Raw genomic sequence first — 21,514 nt, 5'->3', positions numbered from 1 at the left:
CTGGTTCGGGGGCCCCCCGAGAGGCCTCTGTGAAGGCCGGTTTGCTTGGGAGGGGGGAGGGGACCATGGCCAAGCTGCACCCGAGTGGCTCTGTGGCCTGGGTTGAAGATACTGGCCCCCAAGAAGGGGCGAGGGGAGCGGTTCTCCCCTCAAAGCTCCCCGGCCCCGCCCATGGCGCCTCGCCCTCACAGCCCTGCGTGTCCAGGAACCCACCGGCGTCTCATCCAGAGGATCTGAGGTCCCCCGGGGCCCCCCGGGGCCGTGACGTGGGCGGGGTCCCTGTCCGCGGGCTGGAAAGCCCCCTCTGCTGCCTGGAGCTGTGACAGGCACCGCAGGATGCGATCAGGCGCGTGCCGAGCCGTCGCGTGTGGAGATCGGGGTCCGGGCTGGATGGCGGCCGTTCCCAGGCTGGGGGAGGGGTGGGCGGCCGGCGGCAGAGGGAGCAGCGCGGCGAGCTTCCGCGTGACCATCCACGGCGAGCCGTGTTCACGGCGGGCCCTGCTACCTCCACACCGCCTTCTTCTGCTCGTCTGCGATGGCCAGGCGGACGCAGCCGAGCAGGCTGTCCACGTCGCTCCAGCTGTCGGGGGCCAGGCTGCTGTACGGGCAGGGCGCTCTGTCCAGCTCTCCGTCCTCCTGCCGGGCCGCCTCCAGGAGCTGCTCCTCCGACGTGGCCAGCCGCTGCAGCCCCTTCCTGCAGGGCGGCCATGACAGATAGCAGGCTCGGGACGCGTGAGGCCGACCGGGGCCGCGGCCACCCCCGCTGCCCAGCACAGAGCTCAGACCAGAGGCTCGGGTCACAGCCCTGCAAGAACACCCCGAGCTGTGGACCCCAAGCGGACCCAGCCCCAAGTGACATCTCCCTGATGGAGGCAGGCCCTGTGGACGCTGCTGTTACCCTGTTCACGTCTCCCTGGTGGAGGCAGGCCCTGTGGACACTGCTGTTAGCCTGTTCACATCTCCCTGGTGGAGGCGGGTCCTGTGGACCCTGCTGTTAGCCTGTTCGGGGCCAGAGCAGTGCGAGTCCAGGAAACCACAAAGCTCCCGCTGAAGGCTCAGGGGACACAGGCCCAGGCTTGGGTGCTCTGTGGGAGCAGGCCCGGGGTCGGGGGGCTCTGTGGGAGCAGGCCCGGGGTCAGGGGCTCTGTGGGAGCAGGCCTGGGGTCGGGCGGGGTCGGGGGGCTCTGTGGGAGCAGGCCCGGGGTCAGGCGGGGTCGGGGGGCTCTGTGGGAGCAGGCCCGGGGTCGGGCGGGCTCGGGGGGCTCTGTGGGAGCAGGCCCGGGGTCGGGGGGCTCTGTGGGAGCAGGCCTGGGGTCGGGTGGGGTCGGGGGGGCTCTCTGGGAACAGGCCCTGGCTCCAGGCAGCTCAGATGTTGGTCTGAACCCCACTGCCCGCCCCCGGTGTGCACCTACTTGAGTTTCTTCGCGGTCTTCTCCCTGACCGAGACATGGACGACGATGGGGAAGATGTCCATCCCGTGCAGGACGTTAATGCTGTCCAGTCGCACATCCAGGAGGGCATGGGTATTCTTTTGGGGGGAGAGAAGCAAGTGAGGCTTGTGGGCCAAAGGCGAGGTCCGGGGGGGGGGCGGGCAGGATGCCGTGGACAGCGCCGGGTAACGGATGGGGGAGACGTTCCACCCCGAGCGTGGTGCTGTGCGCGCAAGGGTCCCCGGGACAGAGGGACACCACCACATGGGGTGCGGGCCCCGGGAACCACAGGGCCAGCGGGCCGGGGGCGGGCGGAGGCTGCGCTCCCCGCTGCTGGGAAGGGTACGGAAGCCTCCGGGCATCGAAGTGTCGCCATGAGCAGCTATTCACTAAGCCGCTCTTGCACCCAGAGATTGGGGGCTCAGGGAGTGAAGCCCGGGAGCCCCCTGGAGAGCAGGCACGGGGCGTGGTCTCCTTCCTGTGCCTGTCCCACTGAGCATCGAGCCGGGTGTCCTGGGCCCTAGGGGGGCTCCCCAAGGCCTCCCCCAGGGCAGCCCTCCAGCCCGCCCCTACCGCCTCCATGAGGGCCTCCACGGCCCGGCGCGTCACCCAGCTCCGGCCCCCGCACGCCTCTCCCTCCTGGATGATGTCCCCTCTCTGGCTCCAGGCCTCGTACTGCTCCTGGCTCAGGTGCTCTGGAGGTGATAGTGGGGTCCAGGGGTCTCGAGAGAGCCGGTGCTGAGGGCCAACCCCCTGAGGACCCGGCCGGCTCAGCTCCGGCCCAGCCCTCCTGCTGCGGCCACTGTAACAGCAGGCTCTGCTCTTGCTGCCGGGTGCCCTGGACTGTCCACCCCGGACTGTCCACCCCGGACTGTCCACCCCGGACTGTCCACCTAGACTGTCCACCCCCGGACTGTCCACCCCGGACTGTCCACCTAGACTGTCCACCCCTGGACTGTCCACCTAGACTGTCCACCCCAGACTGTCCACCTAGACTGTCCACCCAGGACTGTCCACCCCCAGACTTTCCACCCAGAACTGTCCACCCCTGGACTGTCCACCTAGGACTGTCCACCCCCAGACTGTCCACCTAGACTGTCCACCCCTGGACTGTATACCTAGACTGTCCACCCCGGACTGTCCACCCCCAGACTGTCCACCTAGACTGTCCACCCCCAGACTGTCCACCTAGACTGTCCACCCCTGGACTGTCCACCTAGACTGTCCACCCAGGACTATCCACCCCCAGACTTTCCACCCAGAACTGTCCACCCCGGACTGTCCACCCCTGGACTGTCCACCTAGACTGTCCACCCAGGACTGTCCACCCCTGGACTGCCCACCTAGACTGTCCACCCAGGACTGTCCATCCCCGGAATGTCCACCTAGACTGTCCACCCCTGGACTGTCTGCTCCCCTGGGCTGTCTGGACCCTGAACTAGCTCGGGCTCTCAATCCAATCACTGGCTTCCTGGCAGGGGAGACTTGTGTTGGAGAGAGCCGCTCAGAAGGGGCCACCTGTGGTCAAGGCCGAGAAGGAGCCACGCAGCCACGAGCCAAGGACCCTTAAGGCTCCATGGCACCCCCAGTGCTGGACTAGGCTAGGGAGGGTTCACCCCAGAGTCGGCAGGCTTCGCTCTGCCAGTGTCCTGGGGACAGATCCGCCCCGCAGAACTGCGAGACAATCACTTCTGCTATTTACACCCAGTCCCCGGCAGTCGGCGGCCCTTTGTTTTGGGGGGGCTCACGGCTCCCCCCACTCCCCCCAGCAGATAAGGCCTCTGGCGGGGCCTCGCCGCTGCCCGGCACCCACCTGCGGGGCACATCTTAAACCCTTGAAGGAGACACAGCTTTTTGCTCAGGATCTTCCCGACGATCCTGGGCACAATGAGCACCGGCTGGGCCCGGGTGGGCCTGTGGGGGTGCACAGGTGTGTAGGGGGCCAGGGTGAAGCAGCTCTCGGCCCAGAAGCAGGTGCTGGAGTGGTCTGGGTGGGGGAGGAGTGTGAGCTCGCAGTCCAGGCTGCCACAGCCCCGTGCCCCCCCCCCACTGGACAGGAGGGTGGACAGGGCCAGCGGCCGCAGCCTATCCCCCGGAACAGCCCAGGGCGTACGCCAAGGGAGGCCCTCACACCCGAGGGCACAGCTCCGGGCTCCTGGGGACGCCGACTAAATCCTATTTTCCTTGTTTGTTCCAAAGGAGAATAAAGGGAGCCGGAGCTAGCTAGGTGCAGGTGGCTCACGCCTACAATCTTGGCTACTCAGGAGGCTGAGATCTGAAGATGGAGGTTCAAAGCCAGCCCAGGCAGGAAAATTGGTGAGACTCTTTTTTTCCACTAAATTACCGAAACAGCTGGAAGTAGAGCTGTGGCTCAAGCAGAAGAGTGCTAGCCCTGAGCAAAGGAAGCTCGGGGACAGCGCCCAGGGCCTGAGCTCAAGCCCCAGGACTGGCACACGCGCGCGTGCGCGCGCACACACACACACACACACACACACGAGGTTCCAGTGGCAGAGCACCTGCCCAGCCAGCTCAGGGCCTTGAGTTCAAACCCCAATACCAATCTCCTCTCCCAACAAAATTATCCTGGCACCACCCTGACCATGCCAACTACCCAGCACGACCCCCACGCCCTAACCTACCCAGCACGCCCCCCCCCGCCCTAACCTACCCAGCACGCCCCCCCACGCCCTAACCTACCCAGCACACCCCCCCAGCCCTAACCTACCCAGCACACCCCCCCACGCCCTAACCTACCCAGCACACACCCCCAGCCCTAACCTACCCAGCACGCCCCCCCAGCCCTAACCTACCCAGCACGCCCCCCCAGTCCCCCAAGCCCTAACCTACCCAGCACGCCCCCCCAGCCCTAACCTACCCAGCACACCCCCCCAGCCCTAACCTACCCAGCACGCCCCCCCAGCCCTAACCTACCCAGCACGCCCCCCCAGTCCCCCAAGCCCTAACCTACCCAGCACGCCCCCCAGCCCTAACCTACCCAGCACGCCCCCCCACGCCCTAACCTACCCAGCACGCCCCCCCACGCCCTAACCTACCCAGCACGCCCCCCACACCCTAACCTACCCAGCACGCCCCCCCACACCCTAACCTACCCAGCAAGCCCCCCCAGTCCCCCAAGCCCTAACCTACCCAGCACGCCCCCCCCACGCCCTAACCTACCCAGCACGCCCCCCCACGCCCTAACCTACCCAGCACGCCCCCCCACGCCCTAACCTACCCAGCACGCCCCCCCACGCCCTAACCTACCCAGCACGCCCCCCCACACCCTAACCTACCCAGCATGCCCCCCAAGCCCTAACCTACCCAGCACGCCCCCCCACGCCCTAACCTACCCAGCACGCCCCCCCAGCCCTAACCTACCCAGCACGCCCCCCAGCCCTAACCTACCCAGCACGCCCCCCCACGCCCTAACCTACCCAGCACGCCCCCCAAGTCCTAACCTACCCAGCACGCCCCCCCAGCCCCCCCACGCCCTAACCTACCCAGCACGCCCCCCAAGTCCTAACCTACCCAGCATGCCCCCCAAGCCCTAACGCGTTGGAGCCAGGCCTCACCTTCCCTGCTGTCCGTGTCTCTCTGGCTCTCCTCCAGGGACGGACTCAGAGGGCTGGCCTTGGCTCCGTCCACACCGACAATGCGGACCAGCTTCTGGGGTCCCCCGGAAGACTGCGGGGAGGGAGCGAGGGGAGGGGAAAGGGCCGAGGAGGAGGTGTGGGCCAGGTACCCCACCGGCCCAGAAACAACCCCATTCCTGTCAGCACCACCAGGGGGCCACAGCGCACCAGCTGCCCTGGCCAGAGGGGGGGAGCCAGCCTCCAGGTGGAGGGAGGAGCAGCCCCCTCCCCGCACGAGGCCCAGAGCCCCGAGGAAGAGAGAGCAGGGAGCTGAGCCCCAGAAGGGGACCCAGCAAGGCCACACAGCATGGCGCCTGCTCCGCGGGGGGACCTGGGGTGTTTGTGCGTCCTTCCCAGGGGCCAGCGCGGGCTTGGCGGGGACCGGCACTGCCCTGTTGGGGTGGCCCCCCCCCGGCTGGCGCCCCAGTCCCCCCGGGAGGCCGGGGCCTGCCTCCAGCGCTCACCTTGCGTGCTGGGGTCCTCTGGGTCACGTCCTGGAGGAGGGTGAGAAGCTGCTGCTGGGCCCTGTGAGGACGGAGGGGGATGGCGATGGGGGAGGGGGGAGCGGCTGGCGCCCTTCCCAGCTGTCCGGGGCGGGGGGGGGGGGCCTGCGGGAGCCGGAGCCCGCCCTGGCTCCTGGCCTAGAAGGTTCTAGAAACCCCAGGTCCTGTGTGGGAGTCAGAGCACGCATTACCCAGCCCCTAGGTGTCCAGCAGCGACTGTGGTTGTTCTCCTAGAGAACGTGGGCCCCCCACCCCGGTTCCGGGCGCGAGCCGGGCGGCCCGGGGTCTCACCGGGGGTAGTTGGGGATGGTGGGTCCAGGCGGTGGGCGAGCCAGCAGCCGCGGCCCCCGAACAGGGTGTCGGTGACGTGCAGTGTGTCCTTGCAGCGCGCCCGCAGCTCCCCCTCCCCGCGCCCCTGCAGGGCCAGGTTGACCCGGATGTAGAAGGAGTCTCCTGAGGTCACCACCTTGGCTTCCAGGTCCTGGACCAGCTTCCTGTAACCTGGCGAACCAGACCCTGAGGGACCCGCGTGCCCACCCACGGGGACGGCGTGGACGCCCCGGCCCCGGGGCTGCGGGGGGCGTGGGGGAGGCGTGGGTCGCGGGGGGAGCCCAGCCGGGCCGCCTCTGGCTCTGAGTAAGCCCGGGTACCAGTCATGGGGCAGAGGCCAGGGCCCGAGGTCAGGAGTGGGGGCCCGAGGTCACGGGACAGGTTGGCGGCCGTACCCTCCGTGTTGACCTTCACAGAAAGGCAGCAGAAGCCGGTCACCCTCTGGAGGAGCCGGGCCGCCTGCTCCAGGGTGGTGTTCTCCAGGGTGGCCTTGAACGAGGGCTCTGCGGCCTCGTGGTCCACCTGAGGGCACACGCAGGGGGCGGGGGTGGGGGGGGGCTCGTGCTGCAAGCAGCCTGAGCTCAGGAATGCTGGAGGGGGGCGCAGGGGGTGGAGGCAGGCACGGTGCAACCCTGCAGAGACACCACCGCCCTCCCAAGCCCCCCCCCGAACCCTCCCCCCCACGCAGTGACAGAGACCTCCTCACCGGCTACTGGGGGGGGGGGCAGACAATCAGCATCTTCCAGCTGTACATCGCAGGCCATCGACCAACCTTCCCCCCCCTCCCCCGCCCACAGCTCAGTACAGGTTCTTTGAGAGAGGCACTTCCCTTTTTGGAGAACTGAACTCGGTTCTAGAATATTCTAGATCATTCCAGATCAAGATTTCTCAGCCCTGGGACTGTTCACATTTGGGGCTGGCCTGTCTATGGCCACGGGGCGCTCCCGAGCCGTGTCACATGGCCCATGTCATCCTCCGCACAGTGACAGCGTGCCCACCCACGCAGGCTGGCACCGCCCACTCCTCTCATCCCCTGTGTTAGGTTTAGGAGGCTATGTACTTTCATAACACCATAAAAGTAAGACACGAGGGCTGGGAATGTGGCCTAGTGGCAAGAGCGCTTGCCTCATATATATGAAACCCTGGGTTCGATTCCCCAGCACCACATATATGGAAAACGGCCAGAAGGGGCGCTGTGGCTCAAGTAGAAGAGTGTTAGCCTTGAGCAAAAAGAAGCCAGGGACAGTGCTCAGGCCCTGAGTCCAAGCCCTAGAACTGGCAAAAAAAAAAAAAAAAAAAAACACCTATCTTTAAGTAACTGTACAAAGGAATTGCCATTCAACAAAGCAGTTTATGAACACTATGTATCTTGACCAATATCACCCCTTTCAACATTCTCTCCTCTCTCTCCCAACCTAACCCTTCCTTCATCTTCCTTAAATGTTATAGGAAATAAGCCCTTTCCCTTAACTCCGTCACTTTCAGCTTTGGGTGGTTAATTAGAGATATGCGTCTTGTGGGCTTTCCTGCCCAGTCTGGCTTCAAACTGTGATCCTCACATCTCAGCCTCCTGAGCAGCTGGGACTTAGAATGTGAGCCACTGGCGCCCACTTCATGTCCTTTCTTCTTAAGCCAGAAATGGAGCTATGGCTCTGGTGGCAGAATGCCAACTTGGAGCAGAAAATGTTAAGGGACCCAGGCTCTGAGTTCAAGTTCCAGTACTGGCACCAAAAAGGGGGAGGGAGATAAACAGAAGAAAGAGGGAAGGCAGGAAGGAAGGAGGGAAGGAAGGGAAAGAGGGAAGGAGGGAGGGAGGGAAGGAGAGAGGGAGGGAGGGAGGGAGGGAGGGAGGAAGGAAGGAAGGAAGGAAGGAAGGAAGGAAGGAAGGAAGGAAGGAAGGAAGGAAGGACCTGGCATTCCAGCAGCCTTCTCCATGTGGTCCATCTTCCTGGCATGTTCGGCCTTCCCAGCTCCCGGGTTGCAGATCAAGGTTCCCCCTCCTCGCCACACCCCCCTCTTCCATAGGTGGCTGTGGCGCTTCCCTGCGGCCCCTGGGGGTCTGGTGGCTGCCGAGTCCCGGTGCAGCTACTCACCATCACGATCTGGGTGCCAGGGCGCAAGGCCGTGCCATCGGCGGCGGAGCCGGGTGTGACGCGGTGGATGAAGATGCCGGTGAGGTTCCCCCCGATGACGCCCACCTGCTGGAGCAGCGCGGCCCCCTGGAACGCCAGCACCGTGACCTGGCTCGAGGTCTTGCGGGCCGGACAGGGGCACTGCCGAGGACAGCAAGGTGACCAGCTCCGGAGCTGCCAGGGCCGGAGGCCGCCAGGCCATGGCTCCACCGCCCCCTCCGCCCCCTCCGCCCCCAGCAGGGTGGGGTCTTCCCCTAGCCAGGGCTCTGCCCTCTCAGAAAAGCTGTCCTCTCCCCGTGGGGCCGGGACACTGTCACACTCTGCTCTGGTTCCCCAGTGGTGGAGGGGGCCCCGTCACCGCTCACCTTTCTGGGACGTCCAAGTTCCTGGCAGACCTCTGCAGGCTGCTGCCCTCTGGCTGGGGGAGTTCTGGGAGAAAGCAGGGAGCGGTGGCCAACGCTTGAGGTCACCCTGCTGCTGACCCTGCTCAGCCGGGACAGCCTCGGCCCCGCCCACCCGGCCTCGGCCCCGCCCACCTGGCCTCGGGTCACGCCCACCCGGCCTCGGCCCCGCCCACCTGGCCTTCTCTCTGCTCAGACTCTGGGGGTCACCGCTCCCAGGGTCCCAGTCACTAGTGAGAATGGGCCATGGCGTCTCCTGATATTTGAACAAGTCTCCAACAACGTGAAAGACGGGGAGATGTCACCGGGAGTCTACATTTCCAGATTCCAGATTCATTTAATAATCATATCTGTTACTGGGGCTGAGTGTCCGCCTGGCCCTAGTTCACAGGCCCTAGGTCAACCCCCAGTACCGTGCATGCATGCGCACACACCACACACACACGCACACACGCGCGCGCACACACACACACACACTCCGCTAATACAGAAAACATTTCATTAAAAAACAAACCCCAAATCAAATGTGCGGTAGCCCTGGCCTGCACGCCACACGCCAGCAGTTACCGGCGCTCGCTGGTCAGTGGACAGCCGGCCGCGGCAGGTCTAAGCCAACGCTCCCCAGAGCCTCCAGGGCTTCCCAAACACTAGCGTGTCGCCACCTCTCTCTCCCTCTCACTTCCTCTTCCTCTCTCTCTCTTCCTTTAAGATAGGGCCTCACTATGTAGCTCAGGCTGGTCCCAAACTTGTGATCTTCCTATCTCAGCCTCCTGAGTGCCGGATTACAGGTGTCATGGGTTACCATGCCCAGTGTTGTGGCATTTTATTTAATTTTTGTGCCAGCCCCGGGGCCTGGGCACTTTCCTTGATCTCCTCTCCGCTCCCCATCCCCACCGGTCCTGGGGCTTGAACTCAGGGCCTGGGCTCTGTCCCTGAACCTTTCTGTGCTCAAGGCTAGCACTCTACCACTTGAGCCACAGCGCCACTTCTGGCTTTTTTTGTGTGTGATTAATTAGAGATAAGGGTCTCACTGACATTTCTGCCCAGACTGGCTTCAAACTGTGATCCTCAGATCTCAGCCTCCTGAGTAGCCCTGATTATAGGCGTGGGCCACCAGTGCCCAGCTGTGATGGCATTTTTAATTTGCAGCTGTGCCTCACTTGTGAACGGCTCGCAAGAAATCATCCAGGCTTAAGGACTACTTGCTATAAGCAACAAACCCACTTGTGATTCCATTCCAAACCAAGTGAAGCTGGGCACCGGTGGCTCACGGCTGTCATCCTAGCTGCTCAGGAAGCTGAGACCTGAGGGTTGCAGTTCAAAGCCAGCCCAGGGAAGGAAAAGACCATGAGACTCTCATCTCCAGTTAATCACCAGAAAACCGGAAGTGGCACTGTGGCTCAAGTGGTAGAGTGCCTAGCCTTGAGCTGAAGAGCTCAGGGACAGCACCCAGGCCTAGAGTTCAAGCCCCACGACTGACAAAACAAAAACAAAAACAAAAAAAACCCAACAACAACAACAACAACAAAACGAGGCTGGTGATGTAGCTCAAGCAGTAGAATACCAGCCAAGCCACCATCATGAGGCCCTGAATTCCAAGTCCAGGACTGGGGGAGGGGGGGTGGGAAAAGCCAAATGAGCGTTGAAGGCAGTTACGCTGAGCATATGAGACAGAATCCCAAGAGAAGGAACATTGAGAGGAGCAGGCTTCTCTGTCCTTGGCCTCACGTCTAGGGTAGGTTTGCCTTTGGGTGGATGCTCTCGACTTGTAAGTGTCACAAATTAAAATGAGTCTAGGCTGGGTAGCAGTGGCTCACACCTGTCATCCTAGCTACCCAGGAGGCTGAGATGTGAGGATGGTGTTCAAAGCCAGCCCAGGCAGGAAAGCCAGTGAAACACTTTGCTCTACCACCTTGAGCCACAACTCCACTTCCGCTTTTTCTGATGGTGAATTGGAGCTAAGACTCTCCAGGACTTTCCTGCCTGAGCTGGCTTTGATTCCTGCTCTTCTGGCCTCAGCCTCCTGCATTGCGGGCTTGAGTCACTGGCTTCCAGCTGAGATCCTCCTATCTCCAATTAGCCACTAAGAAAGACCAAAGTGGAGTTAGGGTTGAGGGGTAAAGTGCTAGCCTTGAGCAAAAAAAAAAAAAAAAAAAGCCCAGGGGCCCCTCCTAGGCCCTGAAGACCAGCACTAAACAAACAAACAAACGCATAAACAAATACATTGACAACCCTCGGCAGAACAGTGTGACGCGCTGGTGCCCCCTGGCGGCCGTGAGGTGAACTCCGGGTGGGAGCCGAGGAGGGAAAGGCCATGCACTTGGACCAAAGGGACTATCCCGGCCAAGGAGAGCTGCTCCCAGCTGATGGGTGCCAGTCTGCGCCCCATGTCTCTGCCAGAAACAACTGGGCACCCACACCGGCTGTGGCGGTCCCCCTGCAGACCCAGTGTGCCCCAAGCACAGGAGGGAGAGGCTCGGGGGTGGACGTGTGGGTCTGGACTTGGGACACCAAGTAGCCTGCGTTTTCCCAGGTGCTGAGGTCAAGGCCGAGGGCACAGGTCAAGTTGACCGCTGTCCCCTTGGTCCTTGGAGCCTTCCCCGGGCTGTCTCGTTTGCACCCCGCCAGTCCCAGGCTGCTGTTGCCCCTGCCCACTCTGCCAGCCATGGGGGGGGGGGGTGGAAGAGGCTCTGGTAGGGTAGTCCTACTCACCGGTCCTGTCTAGGATCTCATAATCCAGGCCTAGGTCATCCTTGGCTCCTAGAGACAGCCCTGGGTCCACCTCCAGGATGTCTGGGAAGGGGCTGCAAAGCACCGAGAGCCGGCCTGCGCACACGGTCCCCTCCTCGAGCCCCTGGAGCTGCTCTGGACATGCCCAGGTGGGCCGAGCCTAGCGGCGGCTCCCCACACACTACCTGACAGACTCGGGGTCCTCCCAGAAGTCCTCCGTCACCCGCTTGTACAGGGACTGCTGGCTGGGGGGCACGGGGCTGCTGGAGCGGAAGCTGTCGGCCAGCTCACGGCCGGAGGCGACGCTCAGGTCCCACCAGAGCCGGGACTGCGGGCCGGCCGCACAGAGCACGCGCGAGGGAAGAGGAGAGCGCCCACCGCCGACGCCGCGCCCACCCAACGCCTGCCGCGGACTGCGTGGGTCGCGCTCGGCCGGGAATGTGTGTCCCCCGCCCCCCCGCAGGGGTTCTGGGAGATGCCCGGCTTCGCCTCAGTTCTCCAAGAGGTCAGGGAGCAGGCGAGTCGAAGCTGCTCTGCGGGGACACAGCTGGGATCATCCAGGAAGGATGAGCGCCAGGGGCCCCACACCTGCCCGTGTGCCCCGCTATGCCGAACCGGGTACCTTCTGTGGGGGACCCATGTATTCTGCCAAAGGATGGAGTAGACACTGAGGACCTGAGATTCCAGAAACCCTGGTGAGCTTGCCTCCCAGGAACGCCCCCCCCACCAAAAAAAATTCATGGACACCCACAACCCTAGGAAACTAGGATCTTTGCAAATGAAATTGAGCAATGCTGGAGCCAGACTGGATTGGAGTGGGCGTTAGTCCCATCAGAGTCTTTCTATTGTAGTTTGCCTTTTAAATGTCCCCAGGAGGGGCTGGGGATATAGCCTAGTGGCAAGAGTGCCTGCCTCGGATACACGAGGCCCTAGGTTCAATTCCCCAGCACCACATATACAGAAAATGGCCAGAAGCGGCGCTGTGGCTCAAGTGGCAGAGTGCTAGCCTTGAGCGGGAAGAAGCCAGGGACAGTGCTCAGGCCCCGAGTCCAAGGCCCAGGACTGGCCAAAAAAAAAAAAAAAATGTCCCCTAAGGCTGTGTACCGGTGTGTGGCGCTCTTGGGAAGTGGGGACCTGCTGGGACCAAGTCAGGTCACTGGAGACGCATTAAGACCCGGACTCTCCCTCTCTCCATCTCTTTCCGTGTCTCTGACTCTCTGTGGGCCTCTCTCTTTCTCTCTCTCTCTCTCTCTTTCTCTCTCAGCTTTGCTATACACATGTGCTTCCTGCTATGACATTGTCTAACCACTGGCTCAAAGCAGTGAAGCCAAGGGACCATGAACTGAAAATAAATCCTTCCTTTTTTTCTTTCTTGTGCTGGGACTTGAACTCAGGGCATAGGCGTGGTCCCTGAGCTTTTTCATGATGGCTGGCACTCTACCACTTGAGCCACACCTCTCCTTCCAGTCAGTTACAAATAAGAGTCTCAAAGCCCAAGCTGGCTTTGAGCCTTGCTCGTTGGAGTTCAGCCTCCTGAGTAGCTAGGATCACAGGCGTGATACAATGGAACCAGGCCGAATCTTTCCTTGTTGTTTTTGTTGTTGTTGTTAGGTGTGGGACCAGGACTTGAACTCGGTACCCGCTGCTTTTACTCATTGGCACCAGCAACGGAGCCACACTTCCAGCCTCAAATCTTTCCTTCTTTAAGTGGCTTATCTCAGGCATTTTGTCACAGTCATGGGAAGCTGACTGCTGTACTTTCTAAGAGGACAAGGGGCAGAAGCATGGGGGGAAACACCAGGTGGAGATGGAGCCCAGGATCAAAGCCCTGCCAGCACCAGCCGAGGACTGAGAGGAGTCACCAGCCTCTCCAAGAGCAGCCCAGCGTGTGGCCCTGGGGCGTCTCCATTCCCTTCCCTCCTCCAGAACCACCGGGAAATCGATTTTCACCCTCCAGGGTGCTGGCTTCCTCCCAGGGAACAGGGTGGCGCAGCGCCCTTAGTCCCCATAGAGAATGTTCCGGGCTGTGTGGGGAGGGGCGGGGCTGGGTACCTCTGTGGAGCTGAGGCTGCTGAGCTGGCCGCCGCCCTCGCCATCCTTCTGCGGGCAAACCGCGTGCATCCGCACCAGCCGCTGCTTCCCCCGCGGACAGGGCTCCCTGGCCCTGGCTTCCCGTCTGGGCTGCCGAAGATGGCCAGACAGCTCTTCACTCGGGAAGCCCGACCGGCCAGACGTGCAGAGCGCCAGCCTTGAGCGTCAAAGCCACGGGACAGCACCCCGAGTGTCCCCTGTCCTCTGAGCTCTGAACCCCATCAGCCCCAGAGCTGGCTCACCCGGGAAGCCTTTCACTTCTCCTAGTAGAGAACGTATATTGCCGTTTGCTAGCGCCTGTGGCGCACATCTACTCTGGAGGCTAAGACCTAAGGATCGGGTTTGGAGGCCCCCTCCCCACCCCCAGGGAAAAAAGGCTACAAGACTCCATCTCCAAAATAACCAGCAAAATGCCAGACTGGAGGTTGGGCTCAACAGGTAGAGTGCCGATTGATCACGGGTGAGCTCTGAGTTCAAACCCTGGTAATGGCAAACAAAAAAAAATGGTATGTAAAAACTACATGTACATGCTGGGCACCGGTGGCTCACGCCTGCCATCCCAGCTACTCAGGGGGCTGAGATGTGAGGATCGCGGTTCAAAACCAGCTGGCCAGGACAGTCTGTGAGTCTCTTATCTCCATTAACCACCAGAAAACCAGAAGTGGCGCTGTGGCTCAAAGTGGCACAGCGCTAGCTCTGAGGTGAAGAGTTCAGGGACAGCGCCCAGGCCCTGGGTTCAAGCCCCATGACCACCACCACCACCACCACCAACAACAACAAAACCCACACACGTCTATTTTTATACACCACGCTACATAAACTATGAGGAGCAGAATCAATTCACCCCTAATTCTGCACTCAAAACTAATGGCTTACAGGGTTCTTTGCACTTGGGTGTGGCCAGCCCCCACCCCTCTCCCCGTCCTCTTTTGTTTGCGGGTAGTTGAGTCCGGGGAACCCCAGGCAGTGAGGAGGAAGGCTGGAGGCCGGGCCAGCCCTGTGTGGGGCGGGAGGCCTGACCGCCTCCCCTCACCCCCGGGCCTATGGGCCTTACTGCACCTCGCTGGTCCCCAAGTGCCAGGCCCCACCCTATCTGTAGGACCCCAAACGAGGTTTCCAACACTGCCTGCCCCTCCCCCCCAGCCTCTCCTTCTGTGAGAGCGGAGGCTGGCATGATGGGTCACACCTTGGCGGGCTCAGAGGAGGCGGCAGCAGCCCAGGCCCTTGCCTGCCTCTCTCCCAGGCTCAGCCCCCACCCCCACCCCCATACTCACCCCTGCGGGGGGCTCTTGCTGTAGCCTGCACAGCTGGGTTTGCAGCTCGCACACCTGCTCCGTCAGCTCGAATACTCTCCCGCGCAGGGAGTCCTTATCTGTCAGGCTCTGGGAAATCTCCATCTGCGCCCTGTCCCTGGCCGCGTACGCCTGCCGCCGAGACAGGAAGGCAGGGCGCGCACGGTGAGCCGGGGGGGGGGGGCTCTTAGCCCCCCAAAAGCACTGTACTGTTGATTGGGCTATCTATGAAAAACAACCATCCATTTCTGTGCCCGTACACCTGGGGTGGTTTAGCCAGCACCCACTCTGTGGGGTGGATTGTCTTGATGTCTTGTGTCCGGGATAAAAGCAGAGCGAGCGAACGCTAAGGGACAGCAGGTAGGCCCTGAGTTCAAGCCCCAGGACCAGTGTGCCCCACACAGACTGCGATCTGGAAGCGTCTGCCTTTAAGGGTGGGCGGGGGCAAGCGGACGCCCTCAACCAGCAGTGCTCCGGCTCACCCGGACACTGGCACGGGCAGTGGAGGGCACAGGTGGCCCTGTGCGCCTGCCCGGGCCCCGGCCGGCGTCCCCGGCTACCTGGTCCCGCTCCTTCTGCAGCTCGGCCACTTGACTCTGCAGTGTGCTCATCTTCTCTCTGTACAGCTCGCAGTCCACCTGCGTCTTCTGGAACTGCAGCAAGGTCTGTTCCTTCTCCTCCAGGTACTGCACGGGGAGGGACGGGACCCCACAGGTCAGTGGCTGAGGCCCCGGATGACGGGGGAGGGGCAGGCAGAGAGCCAGGGGGGAGGGGGCTCTAGAGGCAAAGGAAGGCAGGCTGAGGCTCTTCCTTCAGGGTCAGATTGAGATGTGTGTCTATGGAATCGCAGTGCTGATCACATTAATCAGCAAAACTTGCATTATTGCATGCAGAACTTAAAAAAGTTTAATGTCCAGAAACATAAAAATATTTTCTTGGGCTGGGAATATGGCCTAGTGGCAAGAGTGCTCGCCTCCCATACATGAAGTAGTGGGTTCAATTCCCCATCACCACATATACAGAAAATGGCCAGAGGGGGCGCTGTGGCTCAAGAGGCAGAGTGCTAGCCTTGAGCAAAAGGAAGCCAGGGACGGTGATCAGGCCCGGAGTTCAAGGCCCAGGACTGGCATAAATAACTAAATTTTCTTCCATGCTGCCAGGTTTTCTCGCACTGTCCCCTCTCTCCTCCTCCTCCCCATGACTGAATGCCAGGTTCTAGCCTGGGCCCTCCAGCCCCTGACCCGGCCTGGGCTTGGCCCCCTTGCCTGGCTTCTGCCCAGTCTGGTCTGGGCCCTGAGCTGCTGCTGTGCAACAGAGCTCTGCTGACGGCCCGGGTGAGCGGACCAGCGAGGGAATGAAGCACAGTAGTGGGTCTCTGTGCAGCCAGAAGCACCTCGCGGCGCGGGCGAGGACGGACCTGTGTGCGGGTCAGAGGCCGCCCCGCCCCGGGCTGACTGCGGCTGCGTCACCCGCTTCCGCTGCCTCTCTGATCTCTATCACCACAAAAACCAAGCGAGACAAAAACTCAGCTCAACGAACTCGAATGAAACCTCCATGTTCTCGAGAGCCTGCAAAACAGGTATGAAGGGCTCACGGCGGGGGGGGGGGGATTATTAGGGGCACCGATTTCTATGCGTTCTCTGTGTGAAGCCCAGGATGGAAACGGATACCCAGTGTGGCCTGGAGGATGAATGGGAAAAGATGTCCACTAGGAACCCCGCGGGAGGACGGGGCAAAGGGAAGGCCAGGCTGCGGCTCCGCGCGCAGTGCTCCGCCAGCTTCGTGCGCAAGGCCCAACTGTCTGTGCTCCCCCCGGGGCTGGGGGCTGGGCTCATCACACAGCGCGGGCACCCTCTGGGCACGGCGGGGGGCGGTTCCGAGCCCCATGAATTTGCACGGCCTGATTCTTTTTGGGTTTGGCATGACAAGCTGCACGGGACAAAGCTGAATGTCACCTAAAGTGACCTGAGCAAAAAAAAAGAAGCTTGGGAGCCCAAACAGTTCCGCCCTGGAGGTTTGCACATACACACCGGGGTGCTGCCGGCTGCAGACTCCGGGGGACGGGACGGTCCTTCCAGAAGCCCAGCGAGCGGTCACGGGGAGAGGCTCAGACTCCGCCCGGCCCGGCCTCCTGCCCGCGGGGGGCACTTTGTGGAGTCCCCGGCAGAGGGCACTCCCCGTGGCTCCTTCTCTGGAGGTTGCCCCGGGACCAGGCTGGTAAGGAAGAGCCGGAAGCCAAACCACGGGACCTGCTCCAAAACTCAGCGTTCAGCACCAGAGTGGAGAGAAAGGAGGAAACAGATGAACACCACTGCAGGGAAGGCCAACCCCCTATCCTAAGCCTCCGCGCAGAGAACTCTGGAAGGCAAGATGGCAGGGCACGGGGCAGAGGATGAGCCAGAGAGCAGCTCTGTCAGCCCGCCCCGCGCCCAGCAGGTGCCCAGCCCCTGTGCTCCGCCTTCAGGACTCTGGGCGTCACTTGTCCTCCTCCTTCCCGCCCCCTCACTTCCTTGCTCCAGACTCCCTGCTTTCCGGAGGGTCCTGGAGCCTCCCAGGAAGGCGGCTGGGACCGGCCTGGGCCCTGGCTCTGGCTCCCACAGAGATATCTGGGGTCCCCTCCCACATCCTCAGATGACGGGAGCGAGGAGGAACTGCCGCCCCTCACGCCAGACTCAAAGGTTCCGTCAAGCTCAGCACACCAACGCTGGGCAAACGACGGCACTGCCGAGGGAGAGGGGCTGCCATCCTGGGCACAAAACGAAAGGAAAACCACCTCCTGCCCCAAGTTTGGAGGAATGAACCAGTGGAGGGAGGGCCCGGGGTGGGCCCAGAGCTGGGGAGGCACTGAAGGGCTGAGTCTCTTCTGCCACATACTCCCCCAAAGAGGAATGAAATCACCCCCCCCCCCGGCCCACCCACCTCCCCACCGCAGCTCAGCTCAGGGGCAGAGCCCTGCTGGCTGGAGACCCAGCAGGTGAGGAGGGAAGCCCAGCCCCGGACCCGACCTGCTTGAGCCTCCAGTGAGCACACAGAAACCTCCATGGGACAAAGCAGAGAGTGGCAGAGCCGTGTGTGTGTGTGTGTGTGTGTGTGTGTGTGTGTGTGTGTGTGTGTGTGTTACAGAGACCTTAGAACGTCTTTATTTCTCAGTCAAGTCTTGGTGATAGTAAAGAACTACGAGTTCTTATGGGATGAAAACTAAAAACACCGAGACTGCATTCAGTGATTCTGCCATTTTTAGTCATTCTAAATTAAAGTAAAAGTGTACATTTGAGTCATGGAGAAAATGCCAGGCGGGATGGCGCAGGCTTCTGGTCTCATCAGGAAGAATCAAAGTTCAAGGCCAGCCTGGGTTACAAATTGAGGCCCTGTCTCAAAAATGTAAAAAAAAAAAATGGTACTGTACTCATGGTAATGCATTCATTACTTGCCTATGAAATGGCAAGCTCTCTGCATATCACCTTAATAATTGTTTTTAAAACCCAACATTTTTAATGTTGAAAAAATGCTGGATGCTGGTGGCACACTCTTGTAATCCCAGCTACTCAGGAGGCTGAGACCTGAGGATTGAAGTTCAAAGCCAGCCCAGATAGGAAAGTCTATGATTATCTCCAATAACCCACCAAAAAGCTGGAAGTGATAAAGCACTAGCCTTCAGCAAAGAAAACTCAGGGATAGCACTTATGCCCTGAGTTCAAGCCCCAGGACCAGTACATAAAAAAAATGCTAATTGGGTGTTGGTGGCTCATGCCAGTAACGCTAGTTATTCAGAAGGCTGAGATCTGAGGATCACAGTTCAAAGCCAGCCTGGGCAGGAAGTCCATGAAACTCTTATCTCCATTTAACCACCAGTAAACCAGAAGTGGTGCTGTGGCTTAAAGTGGTAGAGCACTGTAGAGCCTATAATGAAGGTAACAGGCTTAAGAGAATGGGAAAATCATGGTTCAAGGCCAGCCAGGGGCAAAGTTGATGAGACCGCTTTCTTAACAGATAGCTGGGCACAGTGGCTTGTATCTACCATCCCAGAAATTACTAGACACCTGGAAACAGTTGGCTTGTGATTCAGGTATATGTCTGGGCAGGAAGTGAGACCTATCTCAAAAATAACCAACAAGGAACAGAGCTGGGGGTATGGGTCAGAGGAAGAATACCTGTCTGGCAAGCATGAGGCCCTAGGTTCAAATTCTGGTGCTGTCGAAAGATAATGGAAACCATGGGATTCCTTTTATAAAATGTTAGCCTATAATATATCTAGCAGTCACTGAGTATGACCATCCACCCACCCACCCAATCTCTCCATCTGCTGTATGTCTGTGTATGTGAGAGACAGACCCAGATAGAACACAGAACACAAGGGGCGATCCTAGAATTTAATATTTACTAACTGTGGAAGTGATTTTTTTTAAGTATGATGCTTTCTCCTATTTCCTCTTTTTGGTATTGATCAAACTTTGTGGGTTTTTGTTGTTGTTTTGCCAGTCACAGGACTTAAACTCAGGGCCTGAGCACTGTCCCTGGCTTCTTTTTGCTCAAGGCTAGCACTCTGCCACTTGAGCCACAGCCCCACTTCTGGCCATTTTTCTATATATGTGGTGCTGGGGAATTGAACCCAGGGCTTCATGTATGTGAGGCAAGCGCTCTTGCCACTAGGCCACGTTCCCAGTCCGATCAAACTTTGTTGAATGAGTAAATATGGGTTCAATCAAAGCCATCAAGTCATTATTTCAAAAATCCCTAAGATTAGTGCAGTTGAGGAGCAAGGCCTCGTCCTCGCTGCGCCCACTGGGCGGGGAGGCGAGGGGCGGGTGGGACAGGCCCTGTGTATGCCTTGCCCTGGCGTGATGATTGACAGTGCCCCCTTCCTCTCTCACGAGATGCCCGAGTTAGGTGCAAGGCTTCTCAGGAAGGAGGCCGGGGTGCAGAGCCCCGGCTCCCCCTCGGGTCCCGTTCTCCCACACCCTTGCCTCAGCCCTGGGATGCCGGCCGTCTCTAATTCACGCCAGCGCATGGAAGGGTGGGAGCAGGCAGGATGACAGAGGCAGGCTGAGGGGGGGAAAGTTCTGGAAAAACTTCCAGAAGAGAGAAAGTTGGCTGGGTTGGATCGGGGCTGGCTTGGCTGGGTCTTACTAGAGCGGATGCCTGCACTTGTTCATCACGTGGAGAGAGAAGCCCAGCATCTTGTGCAAACTGCTCAAGAGACACCCCTGAAACCGGTGGCAGGCCTGCGCGGCCTGAACCGCAGCCCAGCGGGGAAACCTGGGCCCCTCACACGGTGACCACTGAGGTCTGCAGCCCTAAGACCCAAGGGCGGGGGTCCTTGAGCCTGGTGCTCACAGAGCATGGGTCTGTGTCTTTAGTAACCCCCTGGGGACTCGGCCCCATTTCGTTATCACCACGTGGCCCCAGACAAGAATTTGGGGGTCTCCGAGGAAGCCCTGAGGCCAGGAGTGGTGGGCAGTGGGCCTGGGTGTCTTCAAGGACTCCTAGGGCCTTCCCCAGCTGAGTCCAGGCGGCCATGACAGGCCGTGGCAGTGTCCCCGAGGGTCTCAGGATTGCCTGCGGCCTGGTGGCACTGCCCCCCGGGTGGGCCCCGCCTCTGGCACAAGGAACATGGAACGGAAAAGCGACAGGTTCTCTGAGCTCCCCAGGCCCCAGCTCCCACCAGGCTTCCGGGGGCCCCCCACTGCCGGGTGGGGGCGTACGAGGGTGTGTTCATCCTGGCCGCGCCGGGAGGAACGCGGCAGCTGGCCCCAGGTCCCCACATGCAGCCGGGGTGCGCTGGAGGACGGAAGACTACTTGCCTGGTATGATGCGGCCCTGAATCTGTTGGCACCACTAAAAATAAAAGTAAATGAACGTGGGAGTGGTGTGGGGGTGCACTCCTGGGGTCCCCGCTCTGGGGACAGTGGCTGGAGCTCAGGGGCCGGAGCCCTGCCTGGGCAACACGGTGAGACTCTTACCGCAGAAAACAAAGAGGGAGGAGGTTTACATGGAAGCTCGTCCTGGCAGGAAAGAAAGCGGTGGGGGCCAGAGCCCCCCAGGGTGCCCTCAGCTCTCCAGCTGCCCAATTCCGCAGGAGTCCCAGGCAGCAGAGGGGCGGACAGTGCAGCCCTCCCCAGCCGCCTCCGCTGGGGCTCAAGGCCAAGCTCCTCTCTTAGCTGGGAAGTGGAGAGGAGAAGCTGCGGGTTCCCCGCGCCCCGCCCCGATTCTGAGCTCCAGAGTAAGAGGGGACGAGCAAGGAACAAGCTCGTGATCGACGAGGCAGGCGGTGACCAGAGAAGCGGGCACCCCTGGGTCAAATGTGGTGCCCCAATGGCAGGACCGCCTGGTGACGCCCTTCCCGCCATCGCAGGAGAGCCGGTCTCGCTCACGGTACACCGGCCGGAGCAATCTCCTCCTCCTCCTGCACATATTCCCAGAGGGAAAGGGCACGAGCCCCGGGGCCCTTCCACCCTCCCAGCCCCCCTGCTTCAGCATGGGACTCCGCGGCAACCCAGAACTAACCAAGCAATGGCACGCGCGGTCAGGACCTTTACCCACAGACCAGGCGTCCCCTGGGCTCCTGGCCAGGGAGAAGCCAGCCCCCGCCCCCCACCCTGCCTCCCCGGGACAGCCAGGGCCCCCTCCTACCTGACCACCGTCCCTCCGGCATCCTGGCCTGCTCTCCCCGACCTTCCGGGGCAGCGACAGCCATCTGGGGTGCTGCCTGGGGCCGGGCGGGGCCCGGCAGCAGCTGACGAGCAGGTCCGACGGTGGGTCCACCTAGGTTCTGCCCACTATGGGCGTCTGCTTGGCACCAGCCTAGAAATGCCAGGCAGCCGGCAGCGGCTACGGGGAGGGAGGAAGATCTTGGGGTGGAGGGCCACCCCTTCTTTGTGAGCAGTTAGACCAGTTCATCAGAATTTCTACTCTCAGAAAAATTCTGGGAAGGGCTGGGGATATGGCCTAGTGGCAAGAGTGCCTGCCTCATATA

The 21,514-nt window shown here is 61.1% G+C and overlaps 1 protein-coding gene across 1 annotated transcript; it reads right to left on the bottom strand.

Moving 5' to 3' along the window:
- Positions 1 to 416: 416 nt before the first annotated feature.
- Card14 (caspase recruitment domain family member 14) lies at positions 417 to 16,097 on the bottom strand. The gene is given in 18 exon segments (XM_048366902.1): positions 417 to 694; positions 1,413 to 1,528; positions 2,004 to 2,125; positions 3,244 to 3,417; positions 5,003 to 5,114; positions 5,527 to 5,587; positions 5,857 to 5,878; positions 5,881 to 6,066; positions 6,291 to 6,417; positions 7,989 to 8,193; positions 8,393 to 8,456; positions 11,141 to 11,232; positions 11,344 to 11,486; positions 13,211 to 13,339; positions 14,524 to 14,673; positions 15,102 to 15,227; positions 16,011 to 16,034; positions 16,092 to 16,097. Coding segments are annotated over 18 exon segments (2,052 nt in total). The 3' UTR covers positions 417 to 501.
- Between the last annotated feature and the right edge of the window lie 5,417 nt (positions 16,098 to 21,514).

The sequence above is a fragment of the Perognathus longimembris genome, chromosome 17, assembly GCF_023159225.1.
Source record: "Perognathus longimembris pacificus isolate PPM17 chromosome 17, ASM2315922v1, whole genome shotgun sequence".
NCBI classification, from domain to species: Eukaryota; Metazoa; Chordata; class Mammalia; order Rodentia; family Heteromyidae; genus Perognathus; species Perognathus longimembris.
The sequence above is the reverse complement of the archived record's forward strand: the minus strand, read 5'-3'. Positions and strand labels throughout refer to the sequence as shown.